This window comes from Macaca fascicularis, chromosome 7 (assembly GCF_037993035.2).
Source record: "Macaca fascicularis isolate 582-1 chromosome 7, T2T-MFA8v1.1".
NCBI lineage: Eukaryota > Metazoa > Chordata > Mammalia > Primates > Cercopithecidae > Macaca > Macaca fascicularis.
In genome coordinates this window covers 50,028,438-50,049,015 of record NC_088381.1, presented here as the reverse complement: position 1 = coordinate 50,049,015, position 20,578 = coordinate 50,028,438, and the positions used below count along the sequence as shown (strand labels likewise).

The window sequence follows — 20,578 nt, the reverse complement described above, 5'->3', positions numbered from 1 at the left end:
ACAAATTTGATCAAAGGTTAAATATATAGATCAATTCTTGGACATTTATAAAAGTCATGGAAATGTTTTTAAGTTCACTTTCAAAGAAGTCTTAAGATTAGTAATAAAAAAGGACATTTAGTTTTATTTAAGATCTTTTTTTTACTAGAGCCAGCCCAACACTATCTGAATTTCTAGCCACTTTTTTCTTTCAACTTCTAATCCTCTAATTTGGGGTCTAGATCATTTATTGGCTAAGGCCTATCTACATATCTCATAAGGCTCTAGCAGAAACAAAGATATTTTGAGTAATTACATACATCCAACCAAAAGCACTCCTGTGCTTCATTCACTTACTTATATTTTCCTACATTACTTTGGGTTATTCAAGCTAAATATATTGGCCACCACTTCCCCTCCCCAGTTATGTGCCAGGCACTGTGCTAGAGTCTGGATAGACCAATGTGAACACCACCAACACTGTCCTGCTCTTATTTTCTTCTGAAACTTCTTGAGACAGTGACATACCAAGGCAGTGCTTCTCAGACTTTTCAGCCACCTAACCTGAGTATTCAGGAGCCTACAGAACTAAAGGCAGAAATAAGTCAACTCAATCTTCAAAGTCTACCGCTTTATCCTTAAAATTCAGAGGAATATTACTAACCATGACATATTCACTAAAAATCATCTGCTCCCAAGGATATCTCTGAATAAAATTGGATGTTTCAGGAAGATATGAAACTTTTCTATCATGATGTGCATACCCTGGCCCACTCAGACCCCAGTCTGAGAATCATTCTACTAAAAGAACAATTCTCTAACACGTTGTATAAAATAGCAATCCTATCTCTATTTCTCTTGGCACTCCTGATATAATTTGTCTTAATCTTCACAGCACTTACCATAACCTGACATTTTTTATTTTTACTTATTATCTGACTCTTTCCCACTAGAATATAAGCTCTATGCGATCAAGAACTCCATTTGCTTCACTACTCTAATCCCAGCACCTGGAACATGCATGACATAGTCAGCATTTGATAAATATTTGTTGAGTAATTACTGAACAAATGAGAATCATAGAAAGCCTCACATTTATTTGACATAAAAAATCATTATATATAAGTTTTATATCTTCAGAATATCCCTTCATGACAAAATATGTTTTAAAATAACATATTTCAGCCTTCCTACTCCTGATAAAGATTTTGTTCTAACATATAGCCAATTAAAATTTCTACTGTAAGAACTTCACATGTTTATCCCTATTTTAAGGTTCCCTATGTTTCAGTTGGCAAAAAAAAAAAAAAATTTGAAGTCTTATAAATTCTTTGCTTATATAGTATTTAGCTGGAAAGAGGAGTAGAAAGGAAGCAAAATGTAGAAAGGAGTAGGGAGGAAGCAAAATGTGGAGAGAGGAAGTTGCTGAGTGGATGGATGATGCGAAAGAAATCAGGTGATGTTGGGGAGAATGGCATGTTTTGCTAATGGGGCACGTGGGGAACAATCTGACTGTATTCCATCATCCCCAGTGATCATTGTAGGCTGATCACCCAGGTAACTAGACAGATACCCATTTCTACATCTTGGCTACTGAACTATACAAATTAAAACTGTCTGTCCACTTTTGATTAAACAACTGAGAAACTCTAGACCTGCCCTGTCCAAATCAATAGCCACTAGCCACATGTGGCTACCTGAAATGTGGCCTGTATAACTGCAGAACTGAATTTCTGAAATTTTAAAATAAATGTACAAGCTAAAGCTGTGTTAAATGTTTCCTACTAAACACAAACTTTATTGTTTTGGTAGAACTACATTTCATATTAACTGGTACATCACATAAAATATTACTATTATATTTATTATTGTACATGTACTTCTTACTTTTTAAAAACATGGCTATAAGACATTTTAAAATTACATGTGTGGCTTGTGTTATACTTCAATTGAACAGCACTGCTGTAGAACAATGGTCCTCAACTGGGGGCAATTTTGTTTCCCAAGGACTATCTCACAGTATCTAGGGACATTTTTGGTTGTCACAATTTGGACGTGCTACTGCCACCTATGGGTAGAAGGCAGGGATGCCAGTAAACATCCTACAGTGCACAAGATAACATTATTTTGGAAGCAAAAACATACCTACCTACCACCACCCCACATCTCTTATGAGAATACATCTGAGAAAAGCACCCATTGCATAAGGGAGTAATGAGAGGAGACAGGAAGGAGAGTAAGGTGGTTGGTATTTTGTGAAAGATGAAGAATTTATGATTTCTGATAGGATTTCAAAAGGCAAAAACAACAGGATGAGGAATACAGTTTCTTTCCTTTTTTTTTTTTCTTTTTTCTTTTTTGAGACGGAGTTTTGCTCTTGTTGCCCAGGCTGGAGTGCAGTGGTGCGATCTCGGGTCACTGCAACCTCCATCTCCTGGGTTCAAGTGATTCTCCCACCTCAGCCTCCCGAGTAGCTGGGACTACAGGCACATGCCACAACGCCTGGCTAATTTTTTGTATTTTTAGTAGAGACAGGGTTTCATTGTGTTAGCCAGGATGGTGTCGATCTCCCAACCTCGTGATCTGCCCGCCTCAGCCTCCCAAAGCGCTGGGATTACAGGCGTGAGCCACCGCGCCCAGCCCAATTTCTCATACTGATTGTGCAATGGAAAAACTACTGTCAACGAAATGCATATGAGAATGAGTAAGAAGACTCAGGCTACTCAGGACCAAAGCTCCTGCAAAAATTTAGGGAAGAAAATCCTGAAGCGATTCCTCAAGGATCTAGAACTAGATGTACCATATGACCCAGCCATCCCATTACTGGGGATATACCCAAAGGATTATAAATCATGCTGCTATAAAGACACATGCACACGTATGTTTATTGCGGCACTATTCACAATAGCAAAGACTTGGAATAAACCCAAATGTCCATCAGTGACAGACTGGATTAAGAAAATGTGGCACATATACACCATGGAATACTATGCAGCCATAAAAAAGGATGAGTTTGTGTCCTTTGTAGGGACATGGATGCAGCTGGAAACCATCATTCTCAGCAAACTATCACAAGAACAGAAAACCAAACACCGCATGTTCTCACTCATAGGTGGGAACTGAACAATGAGATCACTTGGACTCGGGAAGGGGAACATCACACACCGGGGCCTATCATGGGGAGGGGGGAGGGGGGAGGGATTGCATTGGGAGTTATACCTGATGTAAATGACGAGTTGATGGGTGCTGACGAGTTGATGGGTGCAGCACAGCAACATGGCACAAGTATACATATGTAACAAACCTGCACGTTATGCACATGTACCCTTAGAACTTAAAGTATAATAATAATTTAAAAAAAAAAAAAAAAGAAAATCCTGAAGCCTTAAGCTGAGTACACTGCGGCTTCAACAGGAACAAAGGGAATAATTAATTATCTCTTAATATTTTGAAATTATCTTTTTCTTTAAATATCCTAATCACATATATCACATAAACATATTTCAAGGATGATATATGAGCATTATGATGTGTTTAAATAAAGTTGATAATCTTTTTAAATTAGTCAGTAGTCCCAAATGGGATTAGACAAAGTCTTAAGCTAAGGCTGAAAAAGGCTTTTAGGCAGACAACACTTACCTCTCTGTGTCAAGTGCCTCCTCATTTTTCATCCATTTAATGGTTGGAGTAGGAAGTCCTGAAGCAACACATGGCAACACTACATCCTGACCAATGACTCTGACTAAGGGAGAAGGCTGTTTCAAAAACACCAAGTCTGATGTCACCTCAGTATCTAAAAGAAAAAAAAAAAAGCCAAAACAAAACAACAAATTAACAAAAGACAATAATTAAATAAAGGACAAAACAAGCCGGGCATGGTGGCTCACACCTGTAATCCCATCACTTTGGGAGACTGAGGAGGGAGGACTGCTTGAGCCCAGAGTTTGAGACTAGGGTAGGCAATATAGCCAAGACCCCATCATTACCCCCACCCACACACACACACACAAAAGACAGAGCAATTTACCGCTTTAATCTTGAGGAACGACTAGTTCTTATTCAGTCTGTGTGGCTTTATATGACAAAATATTTTAAGCAAAAATAATATAAAGATTTCCATTCAAATTAGCAAACACTTCTCAAACAAATTCTATGTGCAAAGCATTGTGCTAGCCTCTTTAGGGGTCCTAAGGACATATAACGTACCGCTCCTGCCTTCAGGGTACGTACTTGTCAATCAATTGAGGGATATTTGACATGAATCCCCTTCACGTTGAAAGATAAGATAAAAGCCATATGAATTATACAAACAGCGGAGACTGAGTAAGCTCAGGACCCTTGGCATCTTCCTCCTTGGTATCCTTATCCATACTCACAGGGATAAGAGGTTTCCTTTCTTTCCTGTATCTGTGTATTATTTCTGAAAAGCTTTCAGAGTTTCATCTCTTTAACTTGCTCACTTAGTCTGTCAATCCCTTGATTTTGTAATTGAGCAACCATCTAGCTACTACTATATTTGTATATTTCTTATTCAGACATTAGAATTAACGTGTGTTCACTTTATAGAGTTGTCCTCTTGTGGAAACATGGAAAGGCCACACTCTTGTGGGCAGAAGATAGAGTTCTCTCCTCAATAGGGTAATATTAACTTAACATTGAGTTTTGACAAAAAAGGTCTCAGGCCGAAGAGATATGACTCTTGTGCTCACATGCTTTGGAAAAGATGTTCTACAGCCACGATAACAACCTCCAGGACTAGCCTTAAACTTGTTTAACCTATTAGTGACAGTCCTGTGGCCATGGTAACAAGGAAACATTGCCTAATCGATTACTGACAACTCACAAGGGTGAACGTGCCTTTGAAAGCCAAACAAGCTCAGGCTTTGAAAGTCAGCCAACTAATGGTACAGTCATTTGCTTTTAAGGTTGACGTTAACTTGCTCCCACCTCCGTAATCAACCACAAAATATGTTTCTATGACTGACATTAATCCACTTCCGTCTCTTAACCAGTACAACCCAAAACAATGTCTTCTGAAAAATTCTATAGGAGATCAGGACTTAGCTTTGCTCAAGAAAACTATGTTTGACGAGCACAACTCTCCCTTACTTAAGTAAGCAAAACATTCCACGTTATGTTTTTGTTTCAGATGTTGAGTAGTGATCTCATCTTTTGACACTACAAACCTTGTTTTCTTGGATCCCATTTTGAGGATTTGCTTAAATGCTACCCTAGGTGTTGAGAAGTTCTTACCTCTGTCATGTAAAAGCAAGTGAGCAAGCAGGCTGAACGATATTGGTATAAGGCAATAGTTCTTTTTTAAAATTCACCTTGAATTACTTAGGTATATTTTAATCAAATTTTGATAAGAATCAATTAAACAAATTCATAGCAAATATTACTGGCTTCTATATGCCAGAAAGTGTTTTTGGCAGCAGACAAAATTCCCTGCTCTGGTTGAGTTTACGTACTAACGAGGGAGAGAGACAAGTAAGATAGAATATGTCAGATGGTGATACGTTCTGAAGTAAAATGAAGGTAGAATGAGAAAACACTGGGGGTGGAAATCAAAGATTGTTGTTTTAAACACAGTGTTCAAGAAAGGCTTCACTGATAAAGTGATATTGGAGCAGAGAGGTAAGAGAGTGACCCAGGCAGGTATCTGAGGAAAGAGGATTCCAGGTAGAGAAAATGACCAAAAGCATATCTGGAGTATCGCAGAAACATAAAGTGATCACAATCTTCGAGTGAGGGAGAGAAGAGTAGGAGATGTGACAGGTGAGAGAAAGCAAGAAAGTGGTATTAAGATTATAAATCTTTACAGGCCAGAACTTTAACTCTGAATGACACAGAAAACCATTAGGGAGTTTTGAGCAAAGGTGTGACAAGATCTAATAATATACACCTTACACTGGCCACTGTCGCTCACACCTGTAAGCCCAGCACTTTGGGAGGCCAAGGTGGGAGAATCACTTGAGCCCAGGAGTTCAAGGCCAACTTGGGCAATACGGCAAAATCCCATCTCTACAAAAAATACAAAAAAATTAGCTGGATGTGGTGGTGTGAACTATTAGCCCCAGCTACTTGGGAGGCTGAGGTAGGAGGAACACTTGAGCCCAGGAGGTCAAGGCTGCAGTGAACCAGGATCACACCACTGCACTCTAGCCCGGGTTACAGGGCAAGACCCTGTCTCAAGACACACACACGCACACATGCGCACACACACACTTTAAAAGATACTGTCCTTGCTGAGAATATACTGAGACAGAATTGACGAGGGATAACGACAAAAAAAAGAACCTGGATTTTTAAAAAGATCAGTTGAAGGGCTATTAGGAACACCCTCAAGAGTTGCAGCTCACAGTCCTGCTTTGCAAACCCATCCATAGGTTAAAAATGAGCCTATTTAACAGACATAGAACTCTTCCCAAATAATGTAGGGATGGTTCAATTATATTCAGAAACTCAAATTTGAGATGAGAAATATGGAGGGGGCACCTAGCAGTAAGAACAGAAGGTAAACAGTAATGAAACACCAAAAGGCTAGAGGGGCTACGATGAGCTACAAGTGGGAGGAAGTTATGAGTAAGCAGAAGTTATACAGTGAGAAAAGATATACAGAATTGATTATGAGGAATGCCAGAAGGGGCAGGAACTGAGAAGACACACAAAAAGAAAGACTCAAATAGGAGCTGAGTTTACACTAAAATGGGGAGTATAAAGATCCAAGGACTCTTGCCTGCCATTGCCTCTAGAGCCACCATGTTAACACTTACCACCCAACCCATCCCTTATATGAACTAGCCTGGATGGGTATCTGATTTGTATAAGTGAAAAGATCTAACAATAAAAGTATCCTATTGTTGGGGAGAAGGCTTGACAAAAGATACAGAGCTAAATTTTTAATAATGCCTTCCCTAAAGAGTGGATCTTCTGGCACATTTTCTTCTTTTCACTCCTGTAAGAAACTGAGACTCCTTATGCTGACAGTAAAATGTCATACCACATATTAACATTGGTTTTTTTTTTTGTTTTTTTTTTTTTTGTTTTGAGATGGAGTCTTGCTCTATTACCCAAGTTGTAGTGCAGTGGCACAATCTCGGCTCACTGTACCCTCCACCTTCCGGGTTCAAGCAATTTTCCTGCGTCAGCCGCCAGAGTAGCTGGGGTTTCAGGCACCCGCCACCACGCCTGGCTAATTTTTGTATTTTTAGTAAAGACAGGGTTTTGCTATGTTGGCCAGGCTGGACCTCAGGTGATTCACCACTTCAACCTCCCAAAGTGCTGGGATTACAGGCATGAGCCACTGTGCCCGGCCAATATTCATTATTTTTAAAAATTCTAACAGAATAATGTTTACCCATTCATAAACATAAAACCATCAGTCCTGATAATGAGTTAATACCTGGAAGAACCTTCAATTCAACTTCATCACTATACTTTGGTGGCCCACCACTTTCCACTATGCAGCGATAAAGCCCGCCATCTCCTTCAGTTGCATTGCTGATAACCAGCATTCCACTTGGAAGTTTGATAACTCTATCATCCAGAAGAAGCGGGTGTCTGTTCTGTTCCCACCTCACAAACGGGACCAAATCTGCATTAACTTCACAATTCAGAATTGCGCTGTTCCCAGCATAAACTGAGGAAGGTTCTGGTTGGCTGGTAAATCTTGGAAGACCTGGACAATAAAGGAAAAGAAGAAATAAAATTTAATTAAATATTACTTTAAAATTTTGTCTTGGGGGCCAGGAGCAAGTCAGCCCACATGGCTACAACATATGGCAGAACCAGGGTTGAGAAAAAGGTCCACAGAAATTAGCTAAATACAGGAATACTGGGCAAATAAGTAAATGCATTAAGGATAACTGGAATCAGATTCCTCACAGTTGGAGAAGCAAGGTACAAACACTGAAAAGGAGATGGGTAGAATAAGTCCTATGGTACTGGTCTAGAATGGAGGTATCAGTGTAAACGTCATGGTTTTATATAATTATAGAAATAAAAATATATATGGGTGCCTATGTATGTGTGAAATATTTATACATTTTGTCATTACATATTCATTGCTATACCTATATACATATATACACCTATATACTTCCTAGCCCTGTCCACAGAGAAGGTCCAGCATTGCTATCACTTCAGTAGCAATGGTACATATGGTGTCTCTACCTTTTCTAAATAACATTCTTGGAGAAATGCCCAATTCTAAGAGTGCAGATGGAGAGAAAGTACAAGATGAACCTGGGGCATCTTACAACATAAAGAAAGAAAAGTGTCCAAAGAACAATGAAGACATATCAAAAGGGCATAGAAGTCAGACTGAAGGGAGCTTCCTCTGGTTAAATCTGGGATAACAGTATTAACATGCACTATAACCCACTGAATAAAACAAGAATCTGTGAGTTCGTGCAAATGCAAACAAGTAAGTGGAAGAGAAGGAAAAGCTCTACTGTACAGAAATGATGGAACTAGAAAAATCACCACTTGATAGTAATAACTGATTCAGGCATGAATCTCAATGGATACTAAAACTAGTAAACAAAAATGTGATGAGGAACAGTATATTTACAGAATATCAAAGTATCTCTTCCCAAAATACTCATTACTAATTAACAAAAGTACAAAGCTTTACAATGGAGAAACACTGCACAGACCATCTTAGGTAGTAAAAGTTAACATCACCAGCAACAGAACAAAATAGCACATGCTTCTTGGCATGATGCACAGAGAACACAGCATTACTTCTGTGGTATTTCTCCCAAAACGGCAAAATCTGAATCTATTCATGGGAGAAATCGAACAAACCCAAAATGAGGCAAGGAAAAACCAGGTTATGTCAAAAGAGTTTAAAGAGACACAACTACTAAGTGAAATATGTAATCTTGGGCCAGAAAGAAGAGTATGTGTGGGGGGAGGACAGGGGGGTACTGTGCTTTTGGGTTTACTATAAAGAACATTATTGAGATAATCAGTGAAATCTAAATTAAACGGTAGTGTTGTATTATAGTTAATTTCCTAATTTTGATGGATATCTGTGGTTATCTAGGAGAATGTCCTTGTTTCAAAGAACTATACACGTGGGTATTTAGGTGGCAGTTACAGGAAAACCTGTCTGCAATTTACTCTTAATGGCTCAGAAAAAATATGTATTTGGATGTATGCATATTTGGGGGATAAGGCAGATATGATAAGATGTTACCAATCAGGTAATCTAGGTGAAGCTATATGAGATTTCTTTGTTCTATTCTTGTACCTACTCCCTAAGTTTGAAATGATCTCAAAATAAAATGTGAACCAAAAATGTCATCATAAATATAGATGTCACAGGATGCAGTAGCTAAGAGCAACAGTTTTCAAGTCACATATCTGAATCTGAATCCCCATACCACCACTTCATGGGTGTATGAAGCTTGCAAGTTATTTAACCACTCCCTAAGACTCAGTGTCTTCACAAGTAAAATGAGAATAATAGGCCTCACAGGATTGTTAAAAGAAAAAAAAGTACTTAAAATAAATAATTTATATATAGTATATTGCATAAACACTTAACTAGCTATTATAATTAATATCTAAAAAGTGAATGCTATGCTCAGAATGAAACAAAATGTTTCTTCAAGGAAGAACAAACAAATCATGAGAAATGATTACAGGTTTTCTAGTTTTATGACGGTGAATTAGTTCAAACATAAATCACACAGGTTTTACAGCCCTGCAATAAGCTTTTTCTTTTTCTTTTTTTTTTTTTTTCATTTCAAGGGGATTTTTGCAGGAAAAAAAATAAAGATAAAATTATCCAAAAAATCTGCTTTTTTTCCTTGAGCTCCCATGATTTGATCAAAAATCTACTTTTAAGAAACCAGAATACCAGAAGAAAGGAATTAACAAAGAGAAACACAGAAACTAATAAAGTTGGGGAAAGGAGGAAATCTTAATCAATAAAACCAAAATATGGTTCTATTTTAATTTAATTTAATTTTTTTTTTTTTTTGAGACAGAGTCTCACTCTGTCGCCCATGCTGGAGTACAGTGGCACAATCTTGGCTCGCTGCAACCTTTGCTTCCAGGGTTGAAACGATTCTCCTGCCTCAGCCTCCCAAGTAGCTGGGGTTACAGGCGTGCACTAGCATAATGGCTAATGTGTGTATTTTTAATAGAGATGGGGTTTCACCATGTTGGCCAGGCTGGGCTCAAACTCCTGACCTCAGGTGATTCGCCCATCTCGGCCTCCTATAGTGCTGGGATTACAGGCGTGAGCCACTGCGCCCAGCTCAGTTGTATTTTTAAGAGTCAAAAAATTCTTCCTCCTGAGGTCTCATGAAAATTAGTAATTTTTAAGATGTAAGCTCACAAAAACATATGGAGAATTGGCAGACAAGAGATTTCAAAAAATTTCTGAGTAGGGAAAGCACATGGAGGACTAGTAACTGACATATCAAGGCAGGGAACGCTGCAGCTTCCTGCGCTCCCAAGAAGGAAGCCAGTTGTCTTGCTGCCTCTGGAGAACTACAGGACAAAAAGGAGAGTGGGAGTAAGACCTGGAGTTGACAAGAGGATATTAACAATGTCTGTATATAGAGCACCCTATTACCCCACCTCTGGGCACAAAATACCCACAGCCAGCATACTGCTCAGGCAAAAAAACAGAAATTTTGGTTGTGGAGAAATGAGACAGCTCAGGGAAAAAGACCTCTCATACTTAATTCTATGAGGTACCTATTTACTGATCTTTTAAAAACTTCCCTTCTTGCTTGACTTGGCTATGATCAGTACTACTGCTTGCAACCAAAAAACTCTAAGAGTCTTTTAGAATGGCAATTTGGCAGAATTTTAAGTTTTATTGAGATATAATTTATATACCATAAAGTTCACTATCTAAAGTACATAATTTAATATTTTTTAGTATATGAATAAAGTTGGGTAATCATTACCATAATCTAGTTTCAGAACCTTTTCATCATTCCAGAAAGAAATCTTGTACTCACTTGCAGTCATTCCGCATAACCCCATACCTACCCCACAATGCCTAGGAGTGGAATTGCTGGGTCATATGGTAACACCATGGTTAACATTTTGAGGAACTGACAAACTAGTTCCTTTTAATTGCGCACACACACAAGTGTATATTATGTTCCAGGAATCCCAATTCCAGTAATCTATTTTATAGAAATAAAGATTTGCAGAAGGCAGTTCACTATAGTATTGCCTATAATATCCAACAATTTAATCCATTTAACTGTTCATCAACAAAGAAATCTTCAAATAAATCACAGTAAGTATATCTAGACAATGTATACTATGCAACTATTTAAAAGAACTTTTATTTAATCACTTAGCTTGGATACTATTTACTCCTGATACCTAGGGTCAAGAGTGGGTTAAATAACTTTCCTACAGAACCCTGTATGCAGTCACCGCAGAATGTATCACCTTTTATGGTGCTGCTTGCTTAGATACTGGGTCAAAAAATGCTTCCTGAAGGTATCAAAGCTAAGAGAAAGAATGGACAAACTTAGCAGAGGAGAAGAAAGTGAGGAAAAGGTGGAGGATAAAATTAACAGGCAGTGGGGATGCCATAAGCAAAGGGTGGAAGGCAGAGAATAAATGAAAGGAAAAAAACACTCAGTACTGCCAGTGCTTATAACTGTGGTGAGGGTGATGGTGGAGGTAGGGGACAGGAGTGGGGACAGAGGCAGGGTGAAATGTTAAGAAATAAGGTTGGAGAAGTGGAGGACAGCTCATAAAAGGAATCAACAGGCCTGTTATTTGAGAGTTTAGATGTTACCTTGATGGTGTTACTGGAGGATCACTGAAGGATGAGAAAGAGTACTCTAGCCAGGTTGGAGACTGGACTGGAGGAGGGGAAGAGTAAGGTAGCAGGCAGATGCTTACAAGGCTGTGCTGAGGGAACACTGGAAGTTGCCTCGGGAAGGAGAAAGTGGATTAAGTACAGAGAAATTAAGAAGCAGAATTCATTGGATTTAATGATAGTATGTGGGGGGACAGCTGAGAGGAAGGAGCCCATGAATAAAGCCCAGATAAGGGACATTTAAGAACTTAAATTATAAACACTGACCTCATTATAACATTGTAAAGGCAGTCATTATACTAATTTATTTAAGAAACATGTTGGAGAAAGCCTGGCAAATAGATTATTTAAGGGAAAGAGAAGAAAGAAAAGAAAAGAAAAGGGAAATGAAAAGAGAAAGAAAAGAAAAGGAAGAAAAATATAAAGAGAAAAGAAGGAAGAAAGGAAAGAAGGGAGGGTAGAAGGGAGTGAGGGAGAGAGAGAAGGAAAGAAAAGGGAAATTTTCTATCCTCAGTCTATGACTACGGAATAATTACAGAAACTTTTTGCCACACCCAAATTCAACTTTGAGTATTTGTCCCCAAAGAGAAAAAAAAAACAGCCATTGTGCTCTGAAAGTATGAGCAAATACACTCTGGAGTGAGCCTGAGATGGGAAACCATAATCCTGGAGTAGGAATGAGACGGGAGACTACTATCTCTAAGGTCCTGTCTCACACGTGGGCATCTCACCAAGGTGAGAGTAAATACAGGACTTAACGATAACATTTTTGTATAACATGACCCTTCACAAAAACTATTTCCTCTGGTACTCAAGTAAAGAAACACTATCTCAGGAATGCTAGTATCTACTATAAAACAGACATGACTTACTTAGAAACCACATCTTATTCTTCTAGATCCCTAATTTTTCTTACATTTTCCACCATTCTTCAAATAAGGAAACTCTGAAAAGGAGGGAAAGTTCCTCTCTTTATAACTTTCTGCTCTCCACCTTAATATACACTGTCTAGATTTTAAAACAATTAATCCAATTGAATGTCATTTCCTTGGTTAAGGCATCAAGGAACCAGGATTCTGACTTTACTTCAAGTTTTACAAAACTATACTAAATGGCTATGCTGGGTAAGATAGAAGTTGGCCATCAAAGTGATTTAATTTTCCTATACCACTTCCTCTGCCACTTCCACGTTTAAAAGGAGAAAAGAACTGCTCAGTACTTCTGATAGCAATATTAAGCCATCGGACAAGTGGAAACACGCTACAGTTTATTCTCTACGGCACTGAGCAAACCCTATAGCAAGGTCCCATACACAGAGTATATGCACAGTTGATATCTGTTAAATGAGTACATTTGTTGCTACTAATTAAATGAAAACTCCAAAAGAATAGTGTTTTTATCAAGATGTACGTGTTACAAATATTTGAAAATGCAAAAAAAAAAAAAAAAAATCACTTAAACCTTACCTGCCACTGTGAGCTTGGCTGTTCTACTGACAATAGTTCCAAGACTCTCAACAGTGGCCACACACTGATAATAACCTTCATCAGGTTTATTGTGTTTGGAATGCACCACGTTGCTGATAAATAAAGATCCATCTGGGAGAAGCTGGCGTCGATCATCTGATGCTAAGTTTAAAAAAGTTCCATCTTTTTTCCATTCAATTTTTGGAGAAGGCTCAGAATATGCTGAACAGTTTAATATAACAGAAGAGCCTCTAACTGAGAGTGTATCCACCGGCTCCACCAGAAAATAAAATGGAGTGAACGTTCGAATGCTGGCTCCTACAAAAATAAAGAAAAAGAACAAAGTTAGGCAAACCTTTCTTCTACTATTTCTGTCAGAAAATATATTACTAACGAGTCCAAAAATTATTAACTGTTGCTCTTTGGATATGACACATAAATATAGTAATCTCACTATAAATGTCTAATAAATAAGATTTACTTTCAAATAGGAAACCAAACTTTGACCAATTTAGAAGAACATTGGGGGGAAAAAAAAACCTTCTACCTGAGATAAACAAGCCTTGTTAAATGACATGAGTATCTAATAAAAGTTTTATTTCAAACCCTAGAATTAGATTTATAAATACTTTAAGTTACTGCATTCAAAGTGAAATTCTCTATTGAACATAAAGGAGGCAGAAAATTAAAATGATTCTTCATTAAGAGGTATCTTTTTATGTTTGTTATTAGTATTGCCTTCATAAATTTACTATACACACACATTGTCCATTTTTCTAGTGAATGTATTCATCTGACTGAATTAAAAAGCAATCTGCTATCATATTTTACAAATATTCTTTTTTCCATTGACTTTATAATATTTGTTATAAGAATAAATTTTAAGCTACACAAAACTAAAAGTTATACTTAGGTCTTTTTTATCCCAAGATTATAAAAAATTTCAGCCTTGCTTTGTTCTATTATTTTGTGATTTTCTACATTTAATCTTCATCTAGAATTCATTTTAGTGTAAAGAGCACGGGAGGAATTAGCTTAATTTTTCTAAGTCCCTGTCAGTTCTTTGAACATGGGAAGAACAAAATTTAAAGAAAAATATTTGCTATAAACCTTATATTCTCAGCCTGTTGGAAAGCTTTCCAACTTAAAGCTTTATCACTTTTCTTCAAGAAAACTTCTGACCAATTCCCTTGTAAATAACTCAAGTTGTCATCAGCTTTCTTCATGTGAAAAATCAGAGAAACCTAATCCAGCAAATGAAACTAAGACTGTTTTTCGAATATATCTACACCTCTTTATAATTTATTTACATTATGAATTTAAGGATGACACAAATTATATATTATATAATGAACAAATAGCTCTAAAGAAATACAAAACACACTGGCAGAGGGAAGGAAATCACATTCAATTGTTTTAAAAGTTTTCCAACACTTCAATGATAAGCAAATTCTAATTCTAATCAGACTAATTACCCTTTCCCAAACACCACAGGCAGGTATTAGAAAAGAGATGGCTGGGCACAGTGGCTCACACCTACAATCCCAGCACTTTGGGAGGCCAAGGCGGGTAGATCATGAGGTCAGGAGTTCGAGAACAGCCTGGCCAACATGGTGAAACACCACCTCAACTAAAAATACAAAAATTAGCTGGGCATGGAGGCACGTGCCTGTAGTCCCAATTAGTCGGGAGGCTGAGACAGGAGAATCACTTGAACGCAGGAGGTGGAGGTTGAGTGAACCGAGATCACGCCACTGCATTGCAGCCTGGCAACAGCGAGATTCCGTCTCGGAAAAAAAAAAAAAAGAAGAGTTTCAGGTCTCCATGCCCATTTAATGACTATAAAATTTATTTTATTTTTCTTTTTTTTTTTTTTTTTTTTTTTTTTTTTTTTTTTTTTTTAATTTATTTATTATTATTATACTTTAAGTTATAGGGTACATGTGCATAACGTGCAGGTTTGTTACATATGTATACTTGTGCCTTGTTGCTGTGCTGCACCCATCAACTCGTCATTTACATCAGGTATAACTCCCAATGCAATCCCTCCCCCCTCCCCCCTCCCCCTTCCCCCCTCCCCCCTCCCCATGATAGGCCCCGGTGTGTGATGTTCCCCTTCCTGAGTCCGAGTGATCTCATTGTTCAGTTCCCACCTATGAGTGAGAACATGCGGTGTTTGGTTTTCTGTTCTTGTGATAGTTTGCTAAGAATGATGGTTTCCAGCTGCATCCATGTCCCTACAAAGGACACAAACTCATCCTTTTTGATGGCTGCATAGTATTCCATGGTGTATATGTGCCACATTTTCTTAATCCAATCTGTCACTGATGGACATTTGGGTTGATTCCAAGTCTTTGCTATTGTGAATAGTGCCGCAATAAACATACGTGTGCATGTGTCTTTATAGCAGCATAATTTATAATCCTTTGGGTATATCCCCAGTAATGGGATGGCTGGGTCATATGGTACATCTAGTTCTAGATCCTTGAGGAATCGCCATACTGTTTTCCATAATGGTTGAACTAGTTTACAATCCCACCAACAGTGTAAAAGTGTTCCTATTTCTCCACATCCTCTCCAGCACCTGTTGTTTCCTGACTTTTTAATGATCGCCATTCTAACTGGTGTGAGATGGTATCTCATTGTGGTTTTGATTTGCATTTCTCTGATGGCCAGTGATGATGAGCATTTTTTCATGTGTCTGTTGGCTGTATGAATGTCTTCTTTTGAGAAATGTCTGTTCATATCCTTTGCCCACTTTTTGATGGGGTTGTTTGTTTTTTTCTTGTAAATTTGTTTGAGTTCTTTGTAGGTTCTGGATATTAGCCCTTTGTCAGATGAGTAGATTGCAAAAATTTTCTCCCATTCAGTAGGTTGCCTGTTCACTCTGATGGTAGTTTCTTTTGCTGTGCAGAAGCTCTTTAGTTTAATGAGATCCCATTTGTCAATTTTGGCTTTTGCTGCCGTTGCTTTTGGTGTTTTAGACATGAAGTCTTTGCCCATGCCTATGTCCTGAATGGTACTACCTAGGTTTTCCTCTAGGATTTTTATGGTATTAGGTCTAACATTTAAGTCTCTAATCCATCTTGAATTAATTTTCGTATAAGGAGTAAGGAAAGGATCCAGTTTCAGCTTTCTACTTACGGCTAGCCAATTTTCCCAGCAGCATTTATTAAATAGGGAATCCTTTCCCCATTTCTTGTTTCTCTCAGGTTTGTCAAAGATCAGATGGCTGTAGATGTGTGGTATTATTTCTGAGGACTCTGTTCTGTTCCATTGGTCTATATCTCTGTTTTGGTACCAGTACCATGCTGTTTTGGTTACTGTAGCTTTGTAGTATAGTTTGAAGTCAGGTAGCGTGATGCCTCCAGCTTTGTTCTTTTGACTTAGGATTGTCTTGGAGATGCGGGCTCTTTTTTGGTTCCATATGAACTTTAAAGCAGTTTTTTCCAATTCCGTGAAGAAACTCGTTGGTAGCTTGATGGGGATGGCATTGAATCTATAAATAACCTTGGGCAGTATGGCCATTTTCACGATATTGATTCTTCCTATCCATGAGCATGGTATGTTCTTCCATTTGTTTGTGTCCTCTTTGATTTCACTGAGCAGTGGTTTGTAGTTCTCCTTGAAGAGGTCCTTTACATCCCTTGTAAGTTGGATTCCTAGGTATTTTATTCTCTTTGAAGCAATTGTGAATGGAAGTTCATTCCTGATTTGGCTCTCTGTTTGTCTGTTACTGGTGTATAAGAATGCTTGTGATTTTTGCACATTAATTTTGTATCCTGAGACTTTGCTGAAATTGCTTATCAGCTTAAGGAGATTTTGGGCTGAGACAATGGGGTTTTCTAAATATACAATCATGTCATCTGCAAAGAGGGACAATTTGACTTCTTCTTTTCCTAACTGAATACCCTTGATTTCTTTCTCTTGCCTAATTGCCCTAGCCAGAACTTCCAACACTATGTTGAATAGGAGTGGTGAGAGAGGGCATCCCTGTCTTGTGCCAGTTTTCAAAGGGAATTTTTCCAGTTTTTGCCCATTCAGTATGATATTGGCTGTGGGTTTGTCATAGATAGCTCTTATTATTTTGAGGTACGTTCCATCAATACCGAATTTATTGAGCGTTTTTAGCATGAAGGGCTGTTGAATTTTGTCAAAAGCCTTTTCTGCATCTATTGAGATAATCATGTGGTTCTTGTCTTTGGTTCTGTTTATATGCTGGATTATGTTTATTGATTTGCGAATGTTGAACCAGCCTTGCATCCCAGGGATGAAGCCCACTTGATCATGGTGGATAAGCTTTTTGATGTGTTGCTGAACCCGGTTTGCCAGTATTTTATTGAGGATTTTTGCATCGATGTTCATCAGGGATATTGGTCTAAAATTCTCTTTTTTTGTTGTGTCTCTGCCAGGCTTTGGTATCAGAATGATGTTGGCCTCATAAAATGAGTTAGGGAGGATTCCCTCTTTTTCTATTGATTGGAATAGTTTCAGAAGGAATGGTACCAACTCCTCCTTGTACCTCTGGTAGAATTCAGCTGTGAATCCATCTGGTCCTGGACTTTTTTTGGTTGGTAGGCTATTAATTATTGCCTCAATTTCAGAGCCTACTATTGGTCTATTCAGGGATTCAACTTCTTCCTGGTTTAGTCTTGGAAGAGTGTAAGTGTCCAGGAAATTATCCATTTCTTCTAGATTTTCAAGTTTATTTGCGTAGAGGTGTTTATAGTATTCTCTGATGGTAGTTTGTATTTCTGTGGGGTCGGTGGTGATATCCCCTTTATCATTTTTAATTGCGTAGATTTGATTCTTCTCTCTTTTCTTCTTTATTAGTCTGGCTAGTGGTCTGTCAATTTTGTTGATCTTTTCAAAAAACCAACTCCTAGATTCATTGATTTTTTGGAGAGTTTTTTGTGTCTCTATCTCCTTCAGTTCTGCTCTGATCTTAGTTATTTCTTGCCTTCTGCTAGCTTTCGAATGTGTTTGCTCTTGCTTCTCTAGCTCTTTTAATTGTGATGTTAGAGTGTCAATTTTAGATCTTTCCTGCTTACTCTTGTGGGCATTTAGTGCTATAAATTTCCCTCTACACACTGCTTTAAATGTGTCCCAGAGATTCTGGTATGTTGTATCTTTGTTCTCATTGGTTTCAAAGAACATCTTTATTTCTGCCTTCATTTCGTTATGTACCCAGTAGTCATTCAGGAGCAGGTTGTTCAGTTTCCATGTAGTTGAGCGGTTTTGATTGAGTTTCTTAGTCCTGAGTTCTAGTTTGATTGCACTGTGGTCTGAGAGACAGTTTGTTATAATTTCTGTTCTTGTACATTTGCTGAGGAGTGCTTTACTTCCAATTACGTGGTCAATTTTGGAGTAAGTACGATGTGGTGCTGAGAAGAATGTATATTCTGTTGATTTGGGGTGGAGAGTTCTGTAGATGTCTATTAGGTCTGCTTGCTGCAGAGATGAGTTCAATTCCTGGATATCCTTGTTAACTTTCTGTCTCGTTGATCTGTCTAATGTTGACAGTGGAGTGTTGAAGTCTCCCATTATTATTGTATGGGAGTCTAAGTCTCTTTGTAAGTCTCTAAGGACTTGCTTTATGAATCTGGGTGCTCCTGTATTGGGTGCGTATATATTTAGGATAGTTAGCTCTTCCTGTTGAATTGATCCCTTTACCATTATGTAATGGCCTTCTTTGTCTCTTTTGATCTTTGATGGTTTAAAGTCTGTTTTATCAGAGACTAGTATAGCAACCCCCGCTTTTTTTTGTTCTCCATTTGCTTGGTAAATCTTCCTCCATCCCTTTATTTTGAGCCTATGTATGTCTCTGCATGTGAGATGGGTCTCCTGAATACAGCAGACTGATGGGTCTTGACTCTTTATCCAGTTTGCCAGTCTGTGTCTTTTAATTGGAGCATTTAGTCCATTTACATTTAAGGTTAAGATTGTTATGTGTGAACTTGATCCTGCCATTATGATATTAACTGGTTATTTTGGTCGTTAGTTGATGCAGTTTCTTCCTAGCCTCGATGGTCTTTACATTTTGGCATGTTTTTGCAATGGCTGGTACCGGTTGTTCCTTTCCATGTTGAGTGCTTCCTTCAGGATCTCTTGTAAGGCAGGCCTAGTGGTGACAAAATCTCTAAGCATTTGCTTATCTGTAAAGGATTTTATTTCTCCTTCACTTATGAAACTTAGTTTGGCTGGATATGAAATTCTGGGTTTAAAATTCTTTTCTTTAAGAATGTTGAATATTGGCCCCCACTCTCTTCTGGCTTGGAGAGTTTCTGCCGAGAGATCTGCTGTTAGTCTGATGGGCTTCCCTTTGTGGGTAACCCGACCTTTCTCTCTGGCTGCTCTTAAGATTTTTTCCTTCATTTCAACTTTGGTGAATCTGGCAATTATGTGTCTTGGAGTTGCTCTTCTCGAGGAGTATCTTTGTGGCGTTCTCTGTATTTCCTGGATTTGAATGTTGGCCTGCCCTACTAGGTTGGGGAAGTTCTCCTGGATGATATCCTGAAGAGTGTTTTCCAACTTGGTTCCATTTTCCCCCTCACTTTCAGGCACCCCAATCAGACGTAGATTTGGTCTTTTTACATAATCCCATACTTCTTGCAGGCTTTGTTCATTTCTTTTTCTTCTTTTTTCTTTTGGTTTCTCTTCTCGCTTCATTTCATTCATTTGATCCTCAATCGCTGATACTCTTTCTTCCAGTTGATCGAGTCGGTTACTGAAGCTTGTGCATTTGTCACGTATTTCTCGTGTCATGGTTTTCATCTCTTTCATTTCATTTAGGACCTTCTCTGCATTAATTACTCTAGCCATCAATTCTTCCACTTTTTTTTCAAGATTTTTAGTTTCTTTGCGCTGGGTACGTAATTCCTCCTTTAGCTCTGAGAAATTTGATGGACTGAAGCCTTCTTCTCTCATCTCGTCAAAGTCATTCTCCGTCCAGCTTTGATCCGTTGCTGGCGATGAGCTGCGCTCCTTTGCCGGGGGAGATGCGCTCTTATTTTTTGAATTTCCAGCTTTTCTGCCCTGCTTTTTCCCCATCTTTGTGGTTTTATCTGCCTCTGGTCTTTGATGATGGTGATGTACTGATGGGGTTTTGGTGTAGGTGTCCTTCCTGTTTGATAGTTTTCCTTCTAACAGTCAGGACCCTCAGCTGTAGGTCTGTTGGAGATTGCTTGAGGTCCACTCCAGACCCTGTTTGCCTGGGTATCAGCAGCAGAGGCTGCAGAAGATAGAATATTTCTGAACAGCGAGTGTACCTGTCTGATTCTTGCTTTGGAAGCTTCCTCTCAGGGGTGTACTCCACCCTGTG

At 38.3% G+C, this 20,578-nt stretch overlaps 1 protein-coding gene across 15 annotated transcripts in view; it reads right to left on the bottom strand.

Moving 5' to 3' along the window:
* NEO1 (neogenin 1) overlaps positions 1-20,578 on the bottom strand; it is a 265,604-nt gene that overhangs the window by 174,588 nt on the left and 70,438 nt on the right. For all 15 annotated transcript variants that reach the window (XM_045395695.2, XM_045395702.2, XM_045395705.2 and 12 more), the window contains exons 2-4: positions 13,258-13,575; positions 7,385-7,660; positions 3,619-3,772 (exon numbers count right to left, since the gene is read on the bottom strand). In XM_045395695.2, the coding sequence (XP_045251630.2) occupies positions 3,619-3,772; positions 7,385-7,660; positions 13,258-13,575 (748 nt within the window). The remainder of the gene's footprint in view (positions 1-3,618; positions 3,773-7,384; positions 7,661-13,257; positions 13,576-20,578) is intronic.